The following is a 22,971-nucleotide window of genomic DNA, read 5'->3' as shown; positions in this document are numbered from 1 at the left end:
AATAATGAAAATTGTGTCTGTTAAACTACCATTTTTGTGGAATGTTGCCTCGTCTCAAAAAAAAGAATAAACTCAAAAAAATCTCTCTGTATAACTATTTGTTGTTGTGACCATTGACAAAATTGTACTGTTCGTTCGAAATCATCCCCAACAAGTTCCTGATGTAATTGTATATGATATGGGTGCATGTTGTTTTTCTTGTCGGTCCAGTTAGCTGGGGCTCAGTCATGTCGGTCTTGACGGTCCAGTTAGCTGGGGCTCAGTCGATCGACAAGTTTAGTGGATTTGCGATTTGCGGTCGCTGGTTCGAGCCTCAGCTAGGTCATGAAATTTATAAAAGGCCAACGCCGTAGTATAAAACTCAATAGAGTCTACGGCTTGGTCTGGAATAAACTGGCGTCTGATCGACCTATGGAGGAGCGGTACGGGAAGGGATAAGGGCTTCCGGCTTGGTGATACTCCTCCATAGATCCCTACCGAAGGGCGTTGACGCCTAAGAACGGTGTATACATGTTTTGGATAGATCTATAACTTATATTATCTTGCTCTCTTGTAATATTTTGAATACTTGTATGAGGATTTTCTGTAACAGCCAGTAATACATTTAATTCATTTTCATCCGTAATAATGATTTTTGTTTTTTCCTTTGCTTCATAAACAGAACCAGTACGATTAAACCTGTCTAATAAGTTGTCAAATGCTCTCTTATTTGGTTGTTGACGCTATGGACACCGTTCCTTATAATTTCTTGTGGCAACTAATGAGTTTTTGAAACACTCTCCTAAAATCCATATCATGTCTGTCATTTGTTCATGACTAAAATTTATTGTTAGGTAACAATTATAACAATATGGCAAACAATTATAATCAATAACAAAAATAAAAACGTACAGATAAATAAAATCTTACATCTGACAGTTCTTGCGTCAATTATTTCAAAACCACCTTAAACTAGAACTTGCAGCAATTTATAGGTCCCATGTCTTCGCGGAAAATTAATATCATTTTTTTAGTAAATGTAAAATTGTCGTTATTTTATAGAATTTACCATAAACTTGGAGAAAAAATGAAATGCAGTCTAATTTTAATTACCATTAACAAACTCATTGGAGGTTTCTAATATTAAGGGTAATTAATTTACAGTAATAAACGTATCTATGAGTTATCAACAATAAAACTAAAATATCTCGAAAACTAATAACTTTAAGTATAGGGAATATTTAAAAGATATGCAAGTATAATGAAATAACTTTTCGATGGTAATATAAAATACAGGGTGTTCCATTTAAAAATATGAAGAAAATCTTTTATTTGCATTTTGACTTACCCTGTATACAATTTGTGTAGTGATAAAAAAATTGTACGTTGTTGCAAAACTACTTTAATATTTTAACTATTTTTAATATTTTAACTTTAATATTGACAGTCAACAGCAGTAAAAAAATAAGTTTATATTATACTGTTAAAATCATACAGGGCGATCAAATCAGTATGATTTTTTGATAAAAGTCCTCATAACTTTGAAACACTCAGTATAACCCTAGGCAAGTGTTATATCTTTTTAATCAGAAAAATGTAGAGAAACCAGATTTTGAATAAAATATAGGGTGTTCCATTTAAAAAAACATAACTTTGGTTTGGCACCATGTTATAGAGGACCCTGTATATTTCTCACTAATTTTAAAATGTGTATATTAAAGGTGTCTATAACTTTTATTAACAACTTTTTTTCGTATATTGTATAATAACAGATATATTGGACTTTGTCACAGAAGTTGATCACCCTGTATAATGAGTCTTTCTATGTTTTCTGTGTTTGCTCTCATAACATGTATTGTGTCCAAAGTATTTTAATTGTTGGATATGGACTTTACTGGAGAGTCGTTGGCTTACTTTTAGCTCTCTTAAAATTGAATTATTTGTCCTACGGTCGTTCTAAGGAATTCGTAATATTCGTCTCCAACGAATTCATCCGTAAGTCAGTATTGGGAATATTTACGCATTTTATTTATAAAATGTCAATATATTCTTATTATCCACGCCACGCCACGAAAATTATCCACGCCAGAATACACTCTAAACTGGAGCTGGATATTAGTGACACTCAATATGGGTTCCGCAATGGAATGGGCACCAGAGAGGCATTATTCTCCTTCAACGTGCTGACACAAAGATGTTTGGGTGTTAACCGTCCTCTTTACATCTGTTTTATAGACTACAATAAAGCGTTTGATAAAGTAAAACATGATCGACTCATGGAAATTCTGAAAACTAAAAACCTAGATGAAAGAGATATAAGACTAATAACACACATCTATTACAATCAGCGAGCAATAGTAAGAATTGAAAAAGAAACATCTGAAGAAATGGAAATAAAGAGAGGAGTCCGGCAAGGCTGCATACTATCACCTCTTATTTAACGCTTATTCTGAAGAGGTAATGCGAGAAATTCTGGAAGATGACACAGTCGGCATAAGAGTAAATGGAGTCTTAAATAAAAACATCAGATATGCAGATGATACAGTAATAATAGCCGATAGTTTACAAGACCTGCAAAGACTCATGAGTAAAATAGTAAGGTGTAGTAGGGAGTACGGACTCTCTCTCAATATCAAAAAGACGAAGTTTATGAAAATTAGTAAAAACAACCATAATACTAACGAAATCTTGATAGTAGAGGGCCAGCAGATCGAAAGAGTAAAAAAGTACACTTACCTAGGAACGCTTATAACAGAAAATAATGACTACACTGCAGAAATCAAAGTCAGAATCGAAAAAGCACGTTCTAATTTTATGAAAATGAAAAAGGTCCTATGTAGCGAAGATTTAACATTAGCTCTTAAAGTACGCCTAACAAAATGTTACGTATACAGTGTACTGTACTATGGAGTGGAATCATGGACGTTAAATGTAGAGACAATGAGACGACTTAACGCCTTTGAAATGTGGACCTATAGAAGAATTATGAGGGTTTCCTGGGTAGATAGAGTTACGAACAACAAAGTACTAAGAAGAATAGGTAAAGAGAAGGAAGTTGAACTTACAATTAAAGAAAGAAAATTACAATATCTCGGACATGTGATGCGGGGCGATAAGTATGGCATCTTGCGACTCATAATGCAAGGAAAGATATATGGCAGAAGAAGCATCGGAAGAAGACGAATTTCATGGCTGAAGAACCTGCGAGAATGGTTTGGATGCAGCTCAAAACAACTATTTAGAGCTACTGCCTCAAAAATTAAAATAGCTATGATGATTGCCAACCTCAGTAGCGGAGATGACACCTGAAGAAGAAGAAGAATATATTCTTACCGGTTTTTTTACTTCTTTGGTAGTATCAGCGGCTTTGACGTTATCATCAGTTCCATCATCTTCATCTTGTTCAGTTTCCTTTGCATCATCTGTATCAGCGGTGTCGTCGTTTTCATTACTAGCTTGATCATCATCCTCTTGCTCCTCTTCGTCACCATCTTTATCGTCGAGATCCTGACCTTCATCACTCTTGTTATCATCGTCATCATTATCAGCACCCTCGTCATCATCATCGGCCTCATTACTTAATTTCTCTTCAGAAATGTCTCTTTTCTCTCGACTAGCTTTAATATCATCCTCCTCGTCTTCATCTCCTTCATCCTCTTGATCTTTTTGGTCAACTTCCTCAGTGTCACCATCATCTGCTTCCTCAGTTTCTGCTTGATCATCATCTTCGTCATGATCTTGATCATCATCTTCGTCTAAAGTATATTCATCTTCTTTGGAAGCAACATCCTCATTTTCTTCTTCATCTTCCTCGATGCTTTGTTCATCATCATCATTATCATCTACTTCATCTTCTTGATCTCCGTCATCATCTTCCTGTTCGTCTTCATCCTCAAGATGTTCCTCATGATCCTCCTCTTCGCTTTCTTCTACTTCCTCATCATGTTCGTCATGCTCGTCATCGTCATCATCATGTTCCTCTTCATCTTCCTCATCGTGTTCGTCATGATCTTCATCGTGATCATCATCCTCAAGTGATTCTATACCATGATCGTCGTGATCATCATGACTGTTAGTATCGACCCATCCTTCAAATAGCTGGGAAAACTTTGAATTCGAATCTGCCGTGTCAACTGAAAAGAATATAAATAGGTATGTATATAAATGAATAAAATCACAAAACAAGAAGAAACCAACAGTCAAGATTGATGCCAAAATATGGGAGAAATACTATGAAGAGTTATTTAAGACGAGAGAAAGTATTCTTGAATACACAGAAGAAACATACATTGATGATGAAAACGAAATCGAAAAACCGTCATATGAGGATTTTTTACGTGTGATACTAAATCTAAAACAAAAGAAAGCAGAAAGCCTAGATGAAATCCCAAACGAGCTAATAAAACCAGGCGGAAAAGAACTACAACGGAAAATATACGACCTAATAATAAGGATTTGGGAAGAAGACAGAATCTGGATGGATATTTCCGATTCGAAAGAAAGGAGACACCACAAAATGCAACAACTATAGGGGAGTAACACTGTTAAACAGCTGCTATAAAATATTGATATCATTAATCAAATAAAGACTCTCAAAATATATTGAAACTAAAATAGGAGACTACCAGCAGGTGACTTAGAGAGGGAAGATCGACAATAGACGCAGTACACATAATCATACAGTCAATTTATTGGAAATGATATAGACTTACACATCCTTTTCATAGATTTCAAGCAAGCCTTTGACAGCTTAACAAGACCCGACCTAATAGAAGAAATGAAAAATCTAGATATCCCAATATAACTTATAAAGCTTACGAAAATGACAATGGAAGGATCGACTGAAGCAACCAAAAGAGGTTTAGCAATAAATCAAAACAAAACAAAATACCTACTACGATCAAGAAAAAATCCAGTTAATGTGACAAGTTTAAATATTGGCGAATGTGAGTTTGAAAAGGTAGAACACTTTAAATATCTTGGGGTCTCAGTTAATGGAGCTAATGATAGAAGCATAGTACTCAATGAAAGAATCCAGGCAGGAAACATAACCTACTAGAAATACAACAACTTCCTCAAAGATAAGAAGCTTACTCAGAATACCAAATTGAAAATTTACAGAGCAGCAATTAAACCAGTAATCACATATGGTGCTGAAATAATGTGTCTGACACAGAAAGATGAAGAAAGATTGAGGATCCTAGAGAGATAAATAATTCGGAGGATAGCAGGCCCACTAACCTTAGGTAATAATGAATTTAGAAAACTAATGAACCACGAAGTAAGAGAACTTTTGAAACGGGAAGACATCGTCAGATTTATCAAGGCACAGAGACTCAGATAGATATCACGTCAGACAGAGACCCGTATAGAAGAATATATATCGAGGACCTTAAGAAGATGGGAGTTGGAGAATGGGTAACCATAAGCAAAAACAGGAACGAATGGAGAAAAATTGTAGAAGATGCCAAGTCACACAACCAATTGTAAAACCAAACTGTTAATGGGGACTGATTCACCGCGACAAACGAATCGGAAGAGCCCAAAGAGGGCGGTAATCACTCCGCTAGAAGTGTAGATGCCATGATGATGATATAAATGAATGTTAGCTTTGTATGTTATGTTCTTTTAAAGGAATATTTTAATAAAATAATATAAAATAATATAAAATACTACTTCGTCTTTCATCGAATATTTTAATATTTAATAGAATCAATGGTGGGAAAACATTATTTCCACTCACAATAGGTTATTTGTAATTGTAATGAGATCGGTTTAATATAAATTTTCCAAGTATTTTATTACGATAGATATAAGAGAATCTGATGTAGCTTTATTGAATTTATAGCAGAATATCAAATAAAACAAATACCAGTGACCAGACCTTATTCCTTGTATTCAAGAAACTAGGTGGAAAGGACAAAGGGCGAAAGAACTAGGTGATGGATATAAATTGTGGTATGTAGGGAGTAGTAACACTAGAAATGGAGTTGGTATAATTGCTGATAGTGAAATGAAAGGTAACGTAGTAGAAGTTGTAAGAACGAGTGATAGAATGATGTCAGTGAAATTTGTAATTCATAAAGAGGTATTGAATGTTGTGTGTGTGTATGCTCCTCAAACAGGTCTGGGTGAGAATGAAAGAAGAGCTTTCTATGACCAATTAGGAGACGTACTGAGTGATATTCCAGCAGAGGAGAAAGTTATAATAGGAGGTGATTTCAATGCACATGTGGGCCAAGCCAAGACAGGATATGAAACAATACATGGGGGATTAGGCTTTAGAACTAGAAATGAAGCTGGAGATGACATGCTTGAATTAGCAACAGCATTGGATATGGCGATTGTTAACACATTCTTTAAAAAGAGAGAAACTCAACTTATTACCTACAAAAGTGGACAACATCAATCCCAAATAGACTACTTCATGATCTTCATGATAAGGAAAGAAGACATACGTGAATGCAAGGACTGCAAGGTAATAGTCAGTGAGACAGTAAGCCAACAACATAAGCTGCTTGTTCTGGACATCGAAGTAAAAAGCGAAACTAAACAAAAATATCGGAGAGGACCACAACAAATCAAGTGGTGGATGCTAAAAGATGAGAAGGAAGGTCTATTCAGGGAACGAATAGTAGAAAAAATATGTTGGAACATGAAAGGAAGCCCTAACACAATTTGGAGAAAAACGGCCAATATTATTAGAGAGACAGCTATTGAAATACTTGGGAAAACGTCAGGAAATAAGTTTGAGGATAAAGAGACTTGGTGGTCGTCAAATGAAGTACAAGGAAAAATAAAAGAGAAGGGAAAATTATATAAAAAGTGGCAAGAAACCAGATCGGACATAGATCTTCAAAACTATATGGTCGCCAAAAAAGAAGCGAAAGTAGCAGTAGCAAAAGCTAAAGCAGAAGCGTATTCAAACCTATACGATCAACTTGATACCAGGGAAGGCGAAGCAAAGATATATAAAATAGCCAAACAGAGAGCAAAGAAAGCAAGAGATTTTAATCAGATTAGATGTATCCGAGATGAAAATAATAAAATACTAATTCACGAAAAGGATGTCAAAAAGAGATGGAGAAAGTATTTTGACAGTCTATTAAATGAAGAATTTGACATTTGACAGACAGCCTGTGGAAATAACGGAGACAGTAACAGCAATGGTTACCAGAATAACAAACGAGGAAGTGACTCAAGCGCTCCAAAAAATAAAGAAAGGAAAAGCAGTCGGACCAGATGATATTCCTGGGGAAGCATGGAGAGCATTGGGAGAGACAGGAATAAGTTGGCTAGCAGGTCTATTTAATAGAATTATGGAAGTTGGACAAATGCCAGACGAATGGAGAAGCAGTATATTAGTACCTGTCTACAAAAACAAGGGAGACATACAACAATGCACAAACTACAGGGCTATAAAACTACTTAGCCACACCATGAAAATATGAGAGAGAGTAATCGATAGACGGATACGTGAAGAAACCGAAATATCCGATAATCAATTTGGCTTTATGCAGGGCAGATCAACAACAGATGCAATTTTCATTGTAAGGCAACTGATGGAAAAATACAGGAATAAAGAGACCAACGCTCATATGGTATTCATTGATCTTGAGAAAGCATATGATAGAGTTCCTCGAGAGATTCTGTGGTGGGCACTCAATAAGAAAGGAGTCCCTGGCGAATATGTAAAGATTGTGAGAGATATGTATGAGGGAGTAACGACTAGTGTTAGGACAGGTGTGGGAGAGACTGATAAATTTCAGGTGAAAGTAGGATTGCACCAAGGATCGGTGCTTAGTCCTTATTTATTCTCATTAGTTTTGGACGAGATAACAGCTATACTACAGGGTAGTATTCCATGGTGCCTAATAATGTATGCTGATGATGTAGTGTTGATAGGAAATAGTGAAAGAGACTTAGAACAAAAACTGGAACAGTGGAGACAAGCTCTGGAGGAAAAAGGTTTAAAACTTAGTAGGACAAAAACAGAGTATTTGGAATGTTCATTTAAAGATGGAGTTACTACAAATAAAATGGTATCTTTGGACGGTGAAATGATTGTGAAAAGCAATAGTTTTAAGTACCTAGGATCGGTATTACAGAGTAATGGAGAAATAGATGGAGATGCATGCAGTAGAATTAGGGCTGGATGGATGAAGTGGAAAGAAGCAAGTGGTGTGTTGTGTGACAGAAAAATTCCAATGAAACTGTAGGGAAAATTCTATAAAACAGCCATAAGACCGGCTATGATGCACGGAACTGAATGTTGGGCAGTGAAAAAGAAAGAGGAACAACGAATGCATGTGGCGGAAATGAGAATGCTTAGATGGATGAGTGGAGTGACAAAGAAGGATAAAATTAGAAATGAGTATATTAGGGGAAGTCTAGGTGTGGCACCAATTGATGCCAAAATGAGAGAGCATAGGTTAAGATGGTTTGGTCATGTTCAACGTCGAGACGTTAATCACCCAATACGAAGAATAGCTGAAGTGCAGATTCCTGGAAGGAGTAGGAGAGGAAGACCAAAGAAGACCTGGGGGGAGACGATAAGGCAGGACATGTTGGTAAAGGGGATTAACATTGATATGACCCAAGATAGAATTGTGTGGAGAAATGCAATTAGGGAAGCCGACCCCGCATAGGGATAAGGCAAAGAGAATGATGATGATGACCAGTGACCAGTACTTAAGAAAACTCTTTCTTATTCGTAAACAATATTTTTCGCATATTGAAACCTATATAAGCATGTCCACATTTATAGGTATGTTACCTGTAGTAATATATGGATGTTAAACATGGACAATAAAGAGAAGTAAATAAACAAAAGTCATGTTTCTTAATTTACTTTTCTTTTTCTTTACTTTTTAAAGCCAAAGTAAATGAAAAAAACTGAAAAGCATAACCCGCATAATTAGGTAGGTCTTTCTGATATAATAATATAATATATTTCTTTAGTTTAAAGTTTTCTCCGTGTTCGAAAGGTTCTTAAGTTTCTCTAATAATATGTTACAAAAGAGGAACCGTTTGCAGCTAAAAGACAAAAATATGGGGTTGGAAAAACTCAAATTAACGATATTAAAAAAAGTAAAAGTGATTTAAAAAATAATGTTGAGGAAGGTGTTAACTTTGCGAATGGAATTGCGAAAAAAACGTAAATTTATCCAATTCACTTATCTGGATTATAGCTGCTTGGAAAATCGGACCATACGCGCCAAAGTTGTAAATCAATTCTCCACACCATTCACTCCACAAGCTGGAGTGCCCCAAGGTTCAATATTAGCTCCAATACTATACACAGTATACAATAGTGACCTCCCACCACCCATTAACCGAACCGAGTCCACCCTACTACACGCCGACGATACTGCTCTGCTCACTGCAGGCACTGCATAAGGTACGCTGAGACACCCTTCTGTGTTCGATAGAGCCCAAACACAACTAAATAAAATCGTTACATGGTGTAATAAATGGAGAGTCACCCTCAATCCAACCAAAACTCAAATAATTGCCTTCAGACATCCTAATAGTTCCCGTAACGAACAGACTACGATAACTCTTCGAGGGGAAGCTCTTGAATTCCGTTCATCGGTGGTCTATTTGGGAGTCCACTTTAACAGGACACTCAACTGGAACATTGATATCCAAAACACCTTAAACAAGGTAAGGAATAGAGCTAAGCTCCTTGGAGCTCTATCTAGAAGGTTTGGAGGCACATCAAGCAAGACTCCTACAGACCTACAAAACATACATAAGACCATTATCGATTACAGAGCTTGTCTCTATGCCTCACTTAACCACAGACACAACAACACCATCCTTGGTTGTGAGCGTAAAATACTCAGAAAGTGCCTCAGGAGGCACTGGAGTTATCCGTCGGTGTAAGTACACCCACTCGCTAAAATCCCCCCCATAAAAGAGAGAATCCGTTCTCTCAGCAACAAATATGTAACCTTACACGTACACATACTCACCAGGATTCCCATAAACAAAGTTCCATTCCCTCCAGCTAATCTTCTACACTTGGCCAGAAACGAACTTCCTGATGAGTATTACGACATTCTAGAGCAAACTCCCCTAATATATCGCAGATAAAATAAGCTGCATCCCTACACGCTGAATCCAAAAGCCGGTCCCGATTAGTGGCAACTTGACGTCTTCGCTGGTAAAGGGCAAGTTCTGGCAACAATTCTTCCGCTTTAACCTCCATAGCTTCTGCGCTAAATAAACAACACCACCTTCTAAAGCCCCCGATTCACTAGCAGTTTTGCTTCTCCACTTATATTATTCTAATGTCCTACTTACTTACTGACCTACTCAACATCGTCCCTACATTCCTGAGGGAGTTTCCAGTACCCTGAAGAGGCTTAAAAGACTAAACGGGGAATAAATAACGTGTTTCACTCATTCGTGCTTGGAAAAAAGTATCGTTTGCTACAGTTAAGGTGCCGGTTTCTCTGATGTTATACCAGAAGATTCACATTTTGATGAAGAGGACAATATACCCATTACCCATCTCGTTCCTACAGTCCGTAACCAAACTTTAGATTTGGATGACTTTGCTTCACGCCCTAACTTCAGTATTACGGACATTCTTGAAGAACTGCTCGATAATGACGAAAAAGACAATTTTGACAATAGTGCTGTGGACGAACGTGAAACTCAAAAATCCACTTTATCTAATACATATAAGCAAAGTGTGCGCAAAATTGAGGGACGTAGAAAATTACACTATTCCAAGAAATTAACGCACCATCTTAAAAATGGGTCATTTTGATGTCTCGAATTTCCTAAACCTGTTGCCCGATAAGTGATTTTTTTGATATGTTGTAGCCTCATTCTTTAACAATAACGCTGTAATAAAATTGTTGCTAGACAGGTAAATTGTCACTGTATACCGCCAATACCGGGTGTACCAATCAAACTGTGTTTTTTCTTAAAGTCCACCACACCCTGTGGAATGATCTAGCATTTATAAAATATTGAAATTAAAATCCAACTATAGCCTCATGTTTTCTTACCATTCTGTTTTTTGATTCATTCACTTGTTGGATAATAAAAAAGTTAGATACTTTAACAACTAGCCACGTTCCTCATCAATACAGGGTGTTTCTAAATAATTGCGGCAAACTTTAAGAGTAATTCTGCATGAAAAAATAATGACAGTTTGCTTTATAAACTTATGTCCGCAAATGCTTTGTTTCCGAGATACGGGATGTGGAAAATTTTTCTTACAAACTAACGATTTATTTATTGCTCTAAAACCGGTTGAGATATGCAATTGAAATTTGGAAGGTTTTAAGAAGTAGTTTTTGCGCATTGTTTCACATACAATTAAGACTTTTATATTCTTCATTGGCGGGCATACGGATCATATTACCCGTATGCACGCCAATGGTAAATACAAAATTCTTAATTGTATGTCAAAAAATGTGCAATAATTACCTCTTAAAACCCACCAAATTTCATTTGCATGTCTCAACCGGTTTTAGAGCAATACATAAATCTTCAGTTTGTAAGAAAAATTTCAACACCCCGTATCTCGGAAACGAAGCATTTGCGGACATATTTTATAACAGAGGTCGGCAACCTGCGGCCCGCGGGCCGCATGCGGCCCTTTGCATTTTTTTGTGCGGCCCGCCAAAACACTAATACAATTTTAGGAAAAATCAACAAATTTATGAAAAATAAAAAATTAAAGACAGAAACACAACAGACGATTAAGGACAGAAGTTGCATGGACCGAAATTCACCAGAATATTAGAAACTTAATTAATAAGGCAATAAGAAAAAGAATAAGACAAGACATCAGGGGCAACAACACTGAACAAATCGAAAATATTATAGAGAAAAACAAGAGTTTGAAAGTGTTAAAAACTCTAAATAACTAGTAAAGACCGACAACAAATACACCAGATAAAAGATAAAAATGGAATCACTAAAACGACAAAAATAAGATAATAAAAAATACTGTTGAAGATTATTATTTATACAGAATTATACCTACCCATAGCGTAGCAAAACCAGAAAACCACTGTATGGAAATATTAAATGTAGGATCTGAAATACTACCAAAATTACTAACGAGGAAGTTATAAATAAATGTCTTAAAACAGATGAAAAATGAATATAGAGTGAGTTTTATGTATGGAACGCCTCAATTATAATAGAAACGGCTTGCACGATTTTTAAAATTTGGTGTGTAAAGGTCTTGTGATACGGCCGATATTATGGTGGTATTTACATTATTGTCAGATCTTCCGTTTTTCTGAAAATCTAATGAACTTTTTTATTTCAAATAGGACACCTTGTACATTTTTTGCGTTTTGAAGTCCTTAAAAAAGACTGATTATTTTTTATGTAATAATTTCGGAGTTATTGCTACATTTATTTAACAAAAAATGTTCTTTAAAATTCTTCTCTAAAGTTATAAACAATTTAATTCTGAAAACAACGAACGTTTTTGTACGTTTGAACGTTTTTGAGTTATAAGCAATTTAATACTGAAAACAACGAAAAATGACGATTTTCAATGCTCAAAACATAAATAAAAAACATTATTTTTGAAATCACGAAGAGCCTAAATTAAATTTGAAGCCTTCTTCTATCAGCTCCCCATAAGAATTTTTGGCATGTTTTATTTGAAAATATTATTTTTTAAGAAGAGTCTAAATGAATCGCTTATGAGAGAACGGGCGATCATGCTGCATTAACAATTAAAAAACAATATTTTAAAATGAAATAAGTCCAAACTGCGTATAATAAGGTTTGAACTTGAATTTAGGTTGTAATTACAAAAGTAATATTTTTTATTTGGGATTTTGAGTCTTGATAACCGTCATTTTTCGTTTTTTCAGTATAAAATTGTTTATAACTATTCAAAAACGATCGACTTTAGAGAAAAATTACAAGGGACCTTTTTTATTTAAAATGGTCCAAAGAACCTAAAATAATGTCTGGTCGGGCCGAGAAAATTAATTTTTATAAGTTATTTTAAATTTTTTGTTAAACAAATATAGCAATAACGACGAAATTATGGCATTTAGGTATAGGGAATATTACATAAACAATAATCAGCATTTCTTAAGGACTTCAAAACACAAAAAATATACAGGGTGTCCCATTTCAAATAAGAAAGTTCAAATAAGAAAGTATGTGGACCCTTACATACCAAAATTTATAAAAATCGTGCAAGCCGTTTCCGAGATAATTGAGGCGTTACATACATAAAACTCACTCTGTATAGATTAAGAAAAACACAGGTCCATCGAATGAGCTATTTTACGAGTATTTCTGAAAAAATATATACGAAAATAATGACATATGAAGCAGGAGGAAGGTGGAGGATGTAATTGGAAGAATTGCGCAAATGAAATGAAACTAGGTAGGACACGTGACATGACAAAACGACGAAATGTGGACGAGAAACATTATATATCGGAGACCAGACGAGCAAGCCTTAGTAGTGAAAGACCACAACAACGATGGCTAGACGATATCAAAGCACAAGTGGGGAGTAACTGGCACTAAATAATACAAAACAGAGAGAAGTGAAGAACTCTTTGGAGGCCTTTGTCCAGGAGTGGATGCAAACAGACTGAAGAAGAAGAAGACTATTTAAGTTATATTTGAATATGCGGCCCGCATAAAAGGTTTTATTTTGAACATGGCCCGCCATCCGAAAAAGGTTGCCGACCCCTGTTTTATAAGATGTAGACAAGTCTATAAAGCAAACTGTCATTTCTTTTTCATGTAGAATTACCCTTTAAAGTTTGTCGCACACCCTGTATTGATGAAAAACATGGTTAGTTGTTAAAGTACCTAACTTTTTTATTATCCAACATAAGCGATGGAATAAAAAAACAGAATGTTAAGAAAATGTGAGGCTATAGTTGGGTTTTAATTTCAGTATTTTATAAATGTTAGAATACCACATGGGTGTGGTGTCCACAGGGTGTGGTGAACTTTGATAAACAAACACAGTTTGATTGGTACATCCGGTATACAATGACAATTTACCTGTCTAGCAACAATATTATTACAGTGATATTGTTAAAGAATAAGCCTATAACATATTAAAAAAAATCACTTAAATCGGACAGGTTTGGGAAATTCGCGACAACAAAAATGACCTATTTTTAAGGTGGTGCGTTAATTTCTTGGAGTAGTGTATTTATTGCGAAAAAAAAAATGGTGAAATTTTACTTAAATGTGAAGCTGAGGTTCTTAAATCAAAGCTAAAAAATATAAAACAAACAAAAATTGACACATACTTTAAAAAACCTTAACATCTATTTTTTCTAGTATATTATGTAGTTTAAGTTTTGTACGTATTTTTATGTACTTAGTTTTAGTAGTTCTCCGTTTATGTAGATAATTATATTTGCTTTAATGACTAAAATAACAAAGTTCCAAATATCTTTTATGTATTTGTGAACTGCAAATCCTGACAATAGCGGCCAACTTAACATAACGGCCAATAGTGCAATTTTAGTGGCCGTTATTGACAGGTTTTATTGTAGTTTCATTTAAAAATAAGAAGATGACTACTTACCATCAGTAAGTCCTCTGTGTTCAGTTATAATAAGACCAATAAGTACAGCTAGCGCAGAAAACAAAATAAAAAATACAAGTTTTGCACAAATTCCTCCCCCTGTCCCTTCATCCTTGTGAACGTGGATCTTCTGATCCTCGTTGACGACTGTATTATTAGTGAAAACAGGAACATGTGGTTTTTCTGGAATCAGATCTCCATCTTCTAAAAAATTAAAAAAGTGCTTTATATAATTTCGTACCTATAGCAGTATAAATAGATTTTCGCCGCCGTCTACATAGCTAAAAATAAATGAAAAATGTATATGGAATACCTTTTCTTTTCTTCTTGTCTTTTCTCTTCCTGGGTTGTACGTCTCCCGACATGGTGTAGACGGGGTTAGGGTAAATGTATCACCACCATACAAAATCTCCTTTTTTATTTGGAAAATGTATTTTTACCGACTTTTGACAGATCGCGCATCACGATCTTGATTTTACTCGGAGTGCACACTTCTCAACGAGACAATACGAAGGTAACCGAGTGGAGTGGACTATATTCTGTAAAGACGAATTATGTTAATTTTAACAGTTAACAATGAAAAATTGTAAGGTTCATTGTGGGTGGCCAGTAGATCAAATTATTCAAATATGTTCGATATTTGATTTTTAAATCAAGTAAATGCATACACAACAATAACTTTGATACGTACATTTTTATTTTAAAATTTTAAAACAGCGAAATCATTCATCATTTTCCAAAATACTTGGCGTTAAAAATAGCGCAGCTCTCTAAAGCCAGGTACACATATGTGCAGGACCCCCGTAAGGGTTACTAACGCCTGTGTGCAAAAAAGTATTTTGGCGCCCCTTAAGGCATTTTAGATCATGTTTTTTATTTATTTTTTGAAGGTAGGTAGGTGCTTGAAATTTGAAATTAAACAAAAAATTGAACTTTAGAAGTCATATTTATAGTCCATTCACTCAAGATAAAATATTGTAAAACCTCCGAATTTTAAGAACCGCTTGGATCGACATGACATTTGGCATACACATAGCTAACATGTCAAAGAAAAAAGTGATATTGTGCCGATGTGTGCTTTTGTCCTGAATATGAGTTTCACCCCTTCTCGGGAGTGAAAAAACATACGTTCAAAAAAGTCCGGAATTAGATAAAATGACTAATTTTAAACAACTATAAACTTCTTTTTACTAAGTCAATACTTTTCAATACTATTCAAGTTATTTGCGAATAAATATGTTCATTTTCATAAAAAATCACGTTTTTAGAAGGATTTTCGCAAATAACTGGAAAAGTATTTTAACTAAAAAATATAGCTTATAAAAAAGTGAAAAAATGTGTGAAGTTCCTATATATATATATATATATATATATATATATATATATATATATATATATATATATATATATATATATATATATATATATATATCAGTTCCTATAGACTCAGAAGCAAGTTGCAGCTAATGAAAGGGAAGTTCTTATTCGTTAAATTCCAAATCGAATATTTCAACGTGAAATAACCAAAAAATCAAGCACCTATCAGGGAAAACTCATTATAACTTTTTTAAAATGTTTAAAAGAAGCTATATTTTTGTTATTTTTTTAACATCAAAAGTAAGTTAAGCTCAAAATAATGTTTTACCTTTTTTTGGTAAAAAAAATCGTGAAAATCACCCCCTAATTAGCATCCCAAATGAAATTAATCGTTACTGCTTCACCACAAGTTACTTTACTTATGTATGGTTTATATGATCTTAAGTTTCATCGGGTTAAAGTGCTTATTTTTGAAAATGCTGTACTTTAAAGGGCTTGAACGAGTCACTAATCACGAGTCTATGCAAACTTTAAACAGCTACTTTAAACAGAGAATACCCCTTTTTGTCTTATAGGAAAACAAAAAATCCAAAATATTCAGAAAAGCAAAACCTACATTTTTTTACTGCTTGAGATTTTTTGGTATCACCAATAATTTTTAACTTATTAGGAAAAAAAGGAATTTTTTCAAGATTAAAAAAATTTACCTTTTTTTCAAATTTTTTCAAAAATGAGCCTTTTAAACCGATGAAACTTACAGATCATATAAATAATACATATTATAAAAGTAAATGGTAAAGCGGTAACGATTAATTTCAATTGGAATGCTAACTAGGGGGTGATGTTTACGATTTAAAAAAAAGGTTGCTTGTTGCATGTTCTTGTTGCTAGAATTTTTTTTTAACAAAAATTAAGTTTGTAAACACTTTAAAGAAGTTGTAATGAGTTTTCCCCGAAATCTGCTTAATTTGTTGGTTATTTCACGTCGAAATATTAGATTTGGAATTTGACGAATAAGAACCTACTTTTCATTTGCTACAACTCTGCTTCTACTAGGTTTGCAGCCTTCATATATAAATTATTTTTTTCACATTTTTGTAAGCTATATTTTAGCTAAGAGTATATTTTTCGATAAAATAATTAGTTTTTGAGTTATTTTCGAAAAATCGTCTAAAAACGGGGTTTTTTGTTGGAAAATGAACATATGCACTCGTAAATAACTCGGAAAGTGTTGACTTAGTGAAAACCTCTATAGAACAAAAGTTGCTGAGAATTAGTCAGTTTATCCCCAGTATTTTTATTAGTCAATACCCCCAGGTATTCTCGGGCGTATTCCCCTGAGAATACCCCTTTTACTCCCGGGACAAAAGCACACATCGGCACAATATCACTCCTTTTCTTGTAGCTATGTATATGAAAAATTTCATGTCAATATAAGCGGTTCTTTAAAATTCACACCAAAAACCGCGAGTAAATGGACGATTATTTGTAGACTAAAATATCACCATGAAAAAAACAGAATAAAGTCATAACAAAATAAATTAAAATGCCTGACTTCCGACATGTTCTCGCAAATGTGAATCGGCAGTAACTGGATGATAATTTCTCAACTTTTATTTTAAAATTAATTTTTGTTTTTTTTGCAATTTTTGACCTCGGGTTTTGGCGCCCCTAGAGGATGGCGCCCGTGTGCATTGCACACTTTGCACATATGGTAGCGGGGGCCCTGCATATGTGAGCCGAACTGTATACGAACGCTATATTCGTATAATTTGTAAAGCTTTGCAAGCAAACTCAGAATCATTAATAATATTCAGCTCAGCGGGGTGCTATTCTTCAAAGTGTGAAATTCTATCAACAAGTTTTATGGAATGATTCATAGTTTATTTAAGTACACATTTTCATCAATAGTACCCCCAGTGCCGGTTTAACCTAACTTCGGGCCCTGGGCACTAGAGATTTAGGGACCCCCTTCATTGCCATTCGTTGTCAATCTTTTTAACAAAAAAAAAAACACGTGCATTAACCTGCATTAACTATAAACGTTTATTGTAAAACCCATACATTTTTAAAAAATTTTAGAAAGATTTTTAAAACAATCGAGAAAAATAGCAAACGTAAAATATATTCCAAAAACTACATTTAAAAATATAAAAAAAAACAGAAAGTTCTACAGAACAACACATGACAAACAAACAAATATATTCTAAAAAATATATAAGAGAAAAATTAGCTCACTTTTTTTCTTGACTAGGCATTAGCAAACTGCCATATTAATACTATCAAAATTCAGTAGCTCCACTTCTTCATTTTTTATAATACGATAGTGATAATGCGTCTAGGTTTTCTTGACCCTTTGACCTTCAATATATGCATCTTTATTCTTTTTAAAGATAAAAAAGACAGGTCCGTGAACTTAGCCCGAAAAAGTCGGGAAAAAAAATGCGATTGATGCCATTCGTTTGTCCATTGATTGTCCACGTTTGTCCACCATTTTATTTCGTTAGTCCACCCATCAATTCTTTTTTATAAACAAAAATTTTTTTTCGGGCTAACTTCACAAATCCACAAATTTTAGAAAATTTAAAAAAACTCTTGCTATATTGTTTGTCCATCGTTTGTCCATGTTTGTCCACCACATAATTTTTTTTGTCCACCCTCTGAAACAACCCCCTGTTAATTGTAATTATTTTTTTATTTCTTAATTCGGGCTAACTTAACATTCTCTTATATGGGCATTTAAACGTTAATTCGGGTAAACAATCACAACTAAGCGTTTGTCCACCCCTTTGCAGCATTTGTCCAACCCCTTAAAGTGCGAAACAACCCCCCATTTAATTGTAATTATTTTTTTATTTCTTAATTCGGGCTAACTTCACGTCCGCTTAAACGTGTATTTTAAAGTTAAATCGGGTGAAGAATCACAACTACCCGTTTGTCCACCCCTTCGCAGCGTTTGTCCTGCCCCTTAAAGTGCGAAACAACCCCCTCGTTAATTGTAATTATTTTTTTATTTCTTTATTCGGGCTAACTTCACGTTCTCTTAAATGGGCATTTAAACGTTAATTCGGGTGCAGAATCACAACTACCCGTTTGTCCACCCCTTCGCAGCGTTTGTCCAACCCCTTAAAGTGCGAAACAACCCCCCTGTTAATTGTAATTATTTTTTATTTCTTAATTCGGGCTAACTTCAGGTTCCCTTAAATGGGCATTTAAGCGTTAATTCGGGTGCAGAATCACAACTACTCGTTTGTCAACCCCTTCGCAGCGTTTGTCCACCCCTTCGCAGCGTTTGTCCAACCCCTTAAAGTGCGAAACAACCCCCTCGTTAATTGTAATTATTTTTTTATTTCTTTATTCGGGCTAACTTCACGTTGTCTTAAATGGGCATTTAAACGTTAATTCGGGTGCAGAATCACAACTACCCGTTTGTCCACCCCTTCGCAGCGTTTGTCCAACCCCTTAAAGTGCGAAACAACCCCCATGTTAATTGCAATTATTTTTTTATTTCTTAATTCGGGCTAGCTTCACGTTCCCTTAAATGGGCATTTAAACGTTAATTCGGGTGCAGAATCACAACTACCCGTTTTTCCACCTCTTCGCTGCGTTTGTCCAACCCCTTAAAGTGCGAAACAACCTCCTCGTTAATTGTAATTATTTTTTTATTTCTTTATTCGGGCTAACTTCACGTTCCCTTAAATGGGCATTTGAACGTTAATTCGGGTGCAGAATCACAACTACCCGTTTGTCCACACCTTCGCAGCGTTCGTCAAACCCCTTAAAGTGCGAAACAACCCCCTCGTTAATTGTAATTATTTTTTTATTTCTTTATTCGGGCTAACTTCACGTTCTCTTAAATGGGCATTTAAACGTTAATTCGGGTGCAGAATCACAACTGCCCGTTTGTCTACCCTTTCGCAGCGTCTGTCCAACCCCTTAAACTGCGAAACAACCCCCTCGTTAATTGTAATTATTTTTTTATTTCTTTATTCGGGCTAGCTTCACGTTCCCTTAAATGGGCATTTAAACGTTAATTCGGATGCAGAATCACAACTACCCGTTTGTCCACCCCTTAAATTAAAGTGCGAAACAACCCCCCTGTTAATGGTAATTCTTTTTTTATTTCTTTGGGCTAGCTTCACGTTCTCTTAAATGGGCATTTAAACGTTAATTCGGGTGCAGAATCACAACTACCCGTTTGTCCACCCCTTCGCAGCGTTAGTCCAACCCCTTAAAGTGCGAAACAACCCCCCTGTTAATTGTAATTATTTTTTTATTTCTTAATTCGGGCTAACTTCACGTCCGTTTAAACGTGTATTTTAAAGTTAAATCGGGTGAAGAATCACATCTACCCGTTTGTCCACCCCTTCGCAGCGTTTGTCCTGCCCCTTAAAGTGCGAAACAACCCCCCTGTTAATGCAATTATTTTTTATTTCTTAATTCGGGCTAGCTTCACGTTTCCTTAAATGGGCATTTAAAAGCTAGCACGAATTAAGAAATAAAACAATAATTACAATTAACTAGGGGGTTGTTTCGCACTTTAAGGGGCTGGACAAACGCTGCGAAGGTGTGGACAAACGGGTAGTTGTGATTCTGCACCCGAATTAACGTTTAAATACCCATTTAAGGAAACGTGAAACTAGCCCGAATTAAGAAATAAAAAAATAATTACAATTAACGAGGGGGTTGTTTCGCACTTTAAGTGGTTGGACAAACGCTGCGAAAGGGTGGACAAACGGGCAGTTGTGATTCTGCACCCGAATTAACGTTTAAATGCCCATTTAAGGGAACGTAAAGCTAGCCCGAATTAAGAAATAAAAAAATAATTACAATTAACAGGGGGGTTGTTTCGCATTTTAAGGGGTTGGACAAACGCTGGGAAGGGGTGGACAAACGGGTAGTTGTGATTCTGCACCCGAATTAACGTTTAAATGCCCATTTAAAGGAACGTAAAGCTAGCCCGAATTAAGAAATAAAAAAATAATTACAATTAACAGGGGGTTGTTTCAGAGGGTGGACAAAAAAAATTATGTGGTGGACAAACATGGACAAACGATGGACAAACAATATAGCAACGCTTAGTTGTGATTCTGCACCCGAATTAACGTTTAAATGCCTATTTAAGAGAACGTGAAGTTAGCCCGAATTAAGAAATAAAAAAATAATTACAATTAACGGGGGGTTGTTTCAGAGGGTGGACAAAAAAAATTTATGTGGTGGACAAACATGGACAAACGATGGACACACAATATAGCAAGAGTTCTTTTAAATCTTACAAAATTTGTGAATTTGTGAAGCTAGCCCGAAAAAAAATTTTCGTTAATAAAAAAAATTGATGGGTGGACTAACGAAATAACATGGTGGACAAACATGGACAATCGAATGGCATCGATCTCTTTTTTTTTTGCTGCGAAGGGGTGGACAAACGGGTAGTTGTGATTCTGCACCTGAATTAACGTTTAAATGCCCATTTAAGAGAACGTGAAGTTAGCCCGAATAAAGAAATAAAAAAAAATTACAATTAACGAGGGGGTTGTTTCGCACTTTAAGGGGTTGGACAAACGCTTCGAAGGTGTGGACAAACGGGTAGTTGTGATTCTGCACCCGAATTAACGTTTAAATGCCCATTTAAGAGAACGTGAAGCTAGCCCGAATTAAGAAATAAAAAAATAATTACAATTAACAGGGGGGTTGTTTAGCACTTTAATGGTTTGGACAAACGCTGAGAAGGGGTGGACAAATGGGTAGTTGTGATTCTGCATCGGAATTAACGTTTAAATGCCCATTTAAGGGAACGTGAAGCTAGCCCGAATAAAGAAATAAAAAAATAATTACAATTAACGAGGGGGTTGTTTCGCACTTTAAGTGGTTGGACAAACGCTGCGAAAGGGTGGACAAACGGGCAGTTGTGATTCTTCACCCAAATTAACTTTAAAATACGCGTTTAAACGGACGTGAAGTTAGCCCGAATTAAGAAATAAAAAAATAATTACAATTAACAGGGGGGTTGTTTCGCACTTTAAGTGGTTGGACAAACGCTGCGAAGGGGTGGACAAACGGGTAGTTGTGATTCTGCACCTGAATTAACGTTTAAATGCCCATTTAAGGGAACGTGAAGTTAGCCCGAATAGAGAAATAAAAAAATAATTACAATTAACGAGGGGGTTGTTTCGCACTTTAAGGGGTTGGACAAACGCAGCGAAGGGGTGGAAAAACGGGTAGTTGTGATTCTGCACCCGAATTAACGTTTAAATACCTATATAAGAGAACTTGAAGTTAGCCCGAATTAAGAATTAAAAAAATAATTACAATTAACGAGGGGGTTGTTTCGCACTTTAAGTGGTTGGACAAACGCTGCGAAAGGGTGGACAAACGGGCAGTTGTGATTCTGCACCCGAATTAACGTTTAAATGCCCATTTAAGAGAACGTGAAGTTAGCCCGAATAAAGAAATAAAAAAATAATTACAATTAACTAGGGGGTTGTTTCGCACTTTAAGGGGTTGGACAAACGCTGCGAAGGGGTGGACAAACGGGTAGTTATGATTCTTCACCCAAATTAACTTTAAAATACGCGTTTAAACGGACGTGAAGTTAGCCCGAATTAAGAAATAAAAGAATAATTACAATTAACAGGGGGGTTGTTTCGCACTTTAAGGGGTTGGACAAACGCTGCGAAGGGGTGGACAAACGGGTAGTTGTGATTCTGCACCTGAATTAACGTTTAAATGCCCATTTAGGGGAACGTGAAGTTAGCCCGAATAGAGAAATAAAAAAATAATTACAATTAACGAGGGGGTTGTTTCGCACTTTAAGGGGTTGGACAAACGCAGCGAAGGGGTGGAAAAACGGGTAGTTGTGATTCTGCACCCGAATTAACGTTTAAATACCTATATAAGAGAACTTGAAGTTAGCCCGAATTAAGAATTAAAAAAATAATTACAATTAACGAGGGGGTTGTTTTGCACTTTAAGGGGCTGGACAAACGCTGCGAAGGGGTGGACAAACGGGTAGTTGTGATTCTTCACCCGATTTAACTTTAAAATACACGTTTAAACGGACGTGAAGTTAGCCCGAATTAAGAAATAAAAAAATAATTACAATTAACAGGGGGTTGTTT

At 35.4% G+C, this 22,971-nt stretch overlaps 1 protein-coding gene across 1 annotated transcript in view; it reads right to left on the bottom strand.

Annotated features, from left to right (window-relative positions):
* LOC114335111 (aspartyl/asparaginyl beta-hydroxylase) overlaps positions 1-22,971 on the bottom strand; it is a 394,028-nt gene that overhangs the window by 75,975 nt on the left and 295,082 nt on the right. The window contains exons 2-4 of the mRNA XM_050641270.1: positions 14,850-15,075; positions 14,537-14,740; positions 3,313-4,112 (exon numbers count right to left, since the gene is read on the bottom strand). Coding sequence (XP_050497227.1) covers positions 3,313-4,112; positions 14,537-14,740; positions 14,850-14,901 — 1,056 coding nt within the window. The 5' untranslated portion in view covers positions 14,902-15,075. The remainder of the gene's footprint in view (positions 1-3,312; positions 4,113-14,536; positions 14,741-14,849; positions 15,076-22,971) is intronic.

Source organism: Diabrotica virgifera, chromosome 10 (genome assembly GCF_917563875.1).
Source record: "Diabrotica virgifera virgifera chromosome 10, PGI_DIABVI_V3a".
Lineage (NCBI taxonomy): Eukaryota > Metazoa > Arthropoda > Insecta > Coleoptera > Chrysomelidae > Diabrotica > Diabrotica virgifera.
The sequence above is the reverse complement of the archived record's forward strand: the minus strand, read 5'-3'. Positions and strand labels throughout refer to the sequence as shown.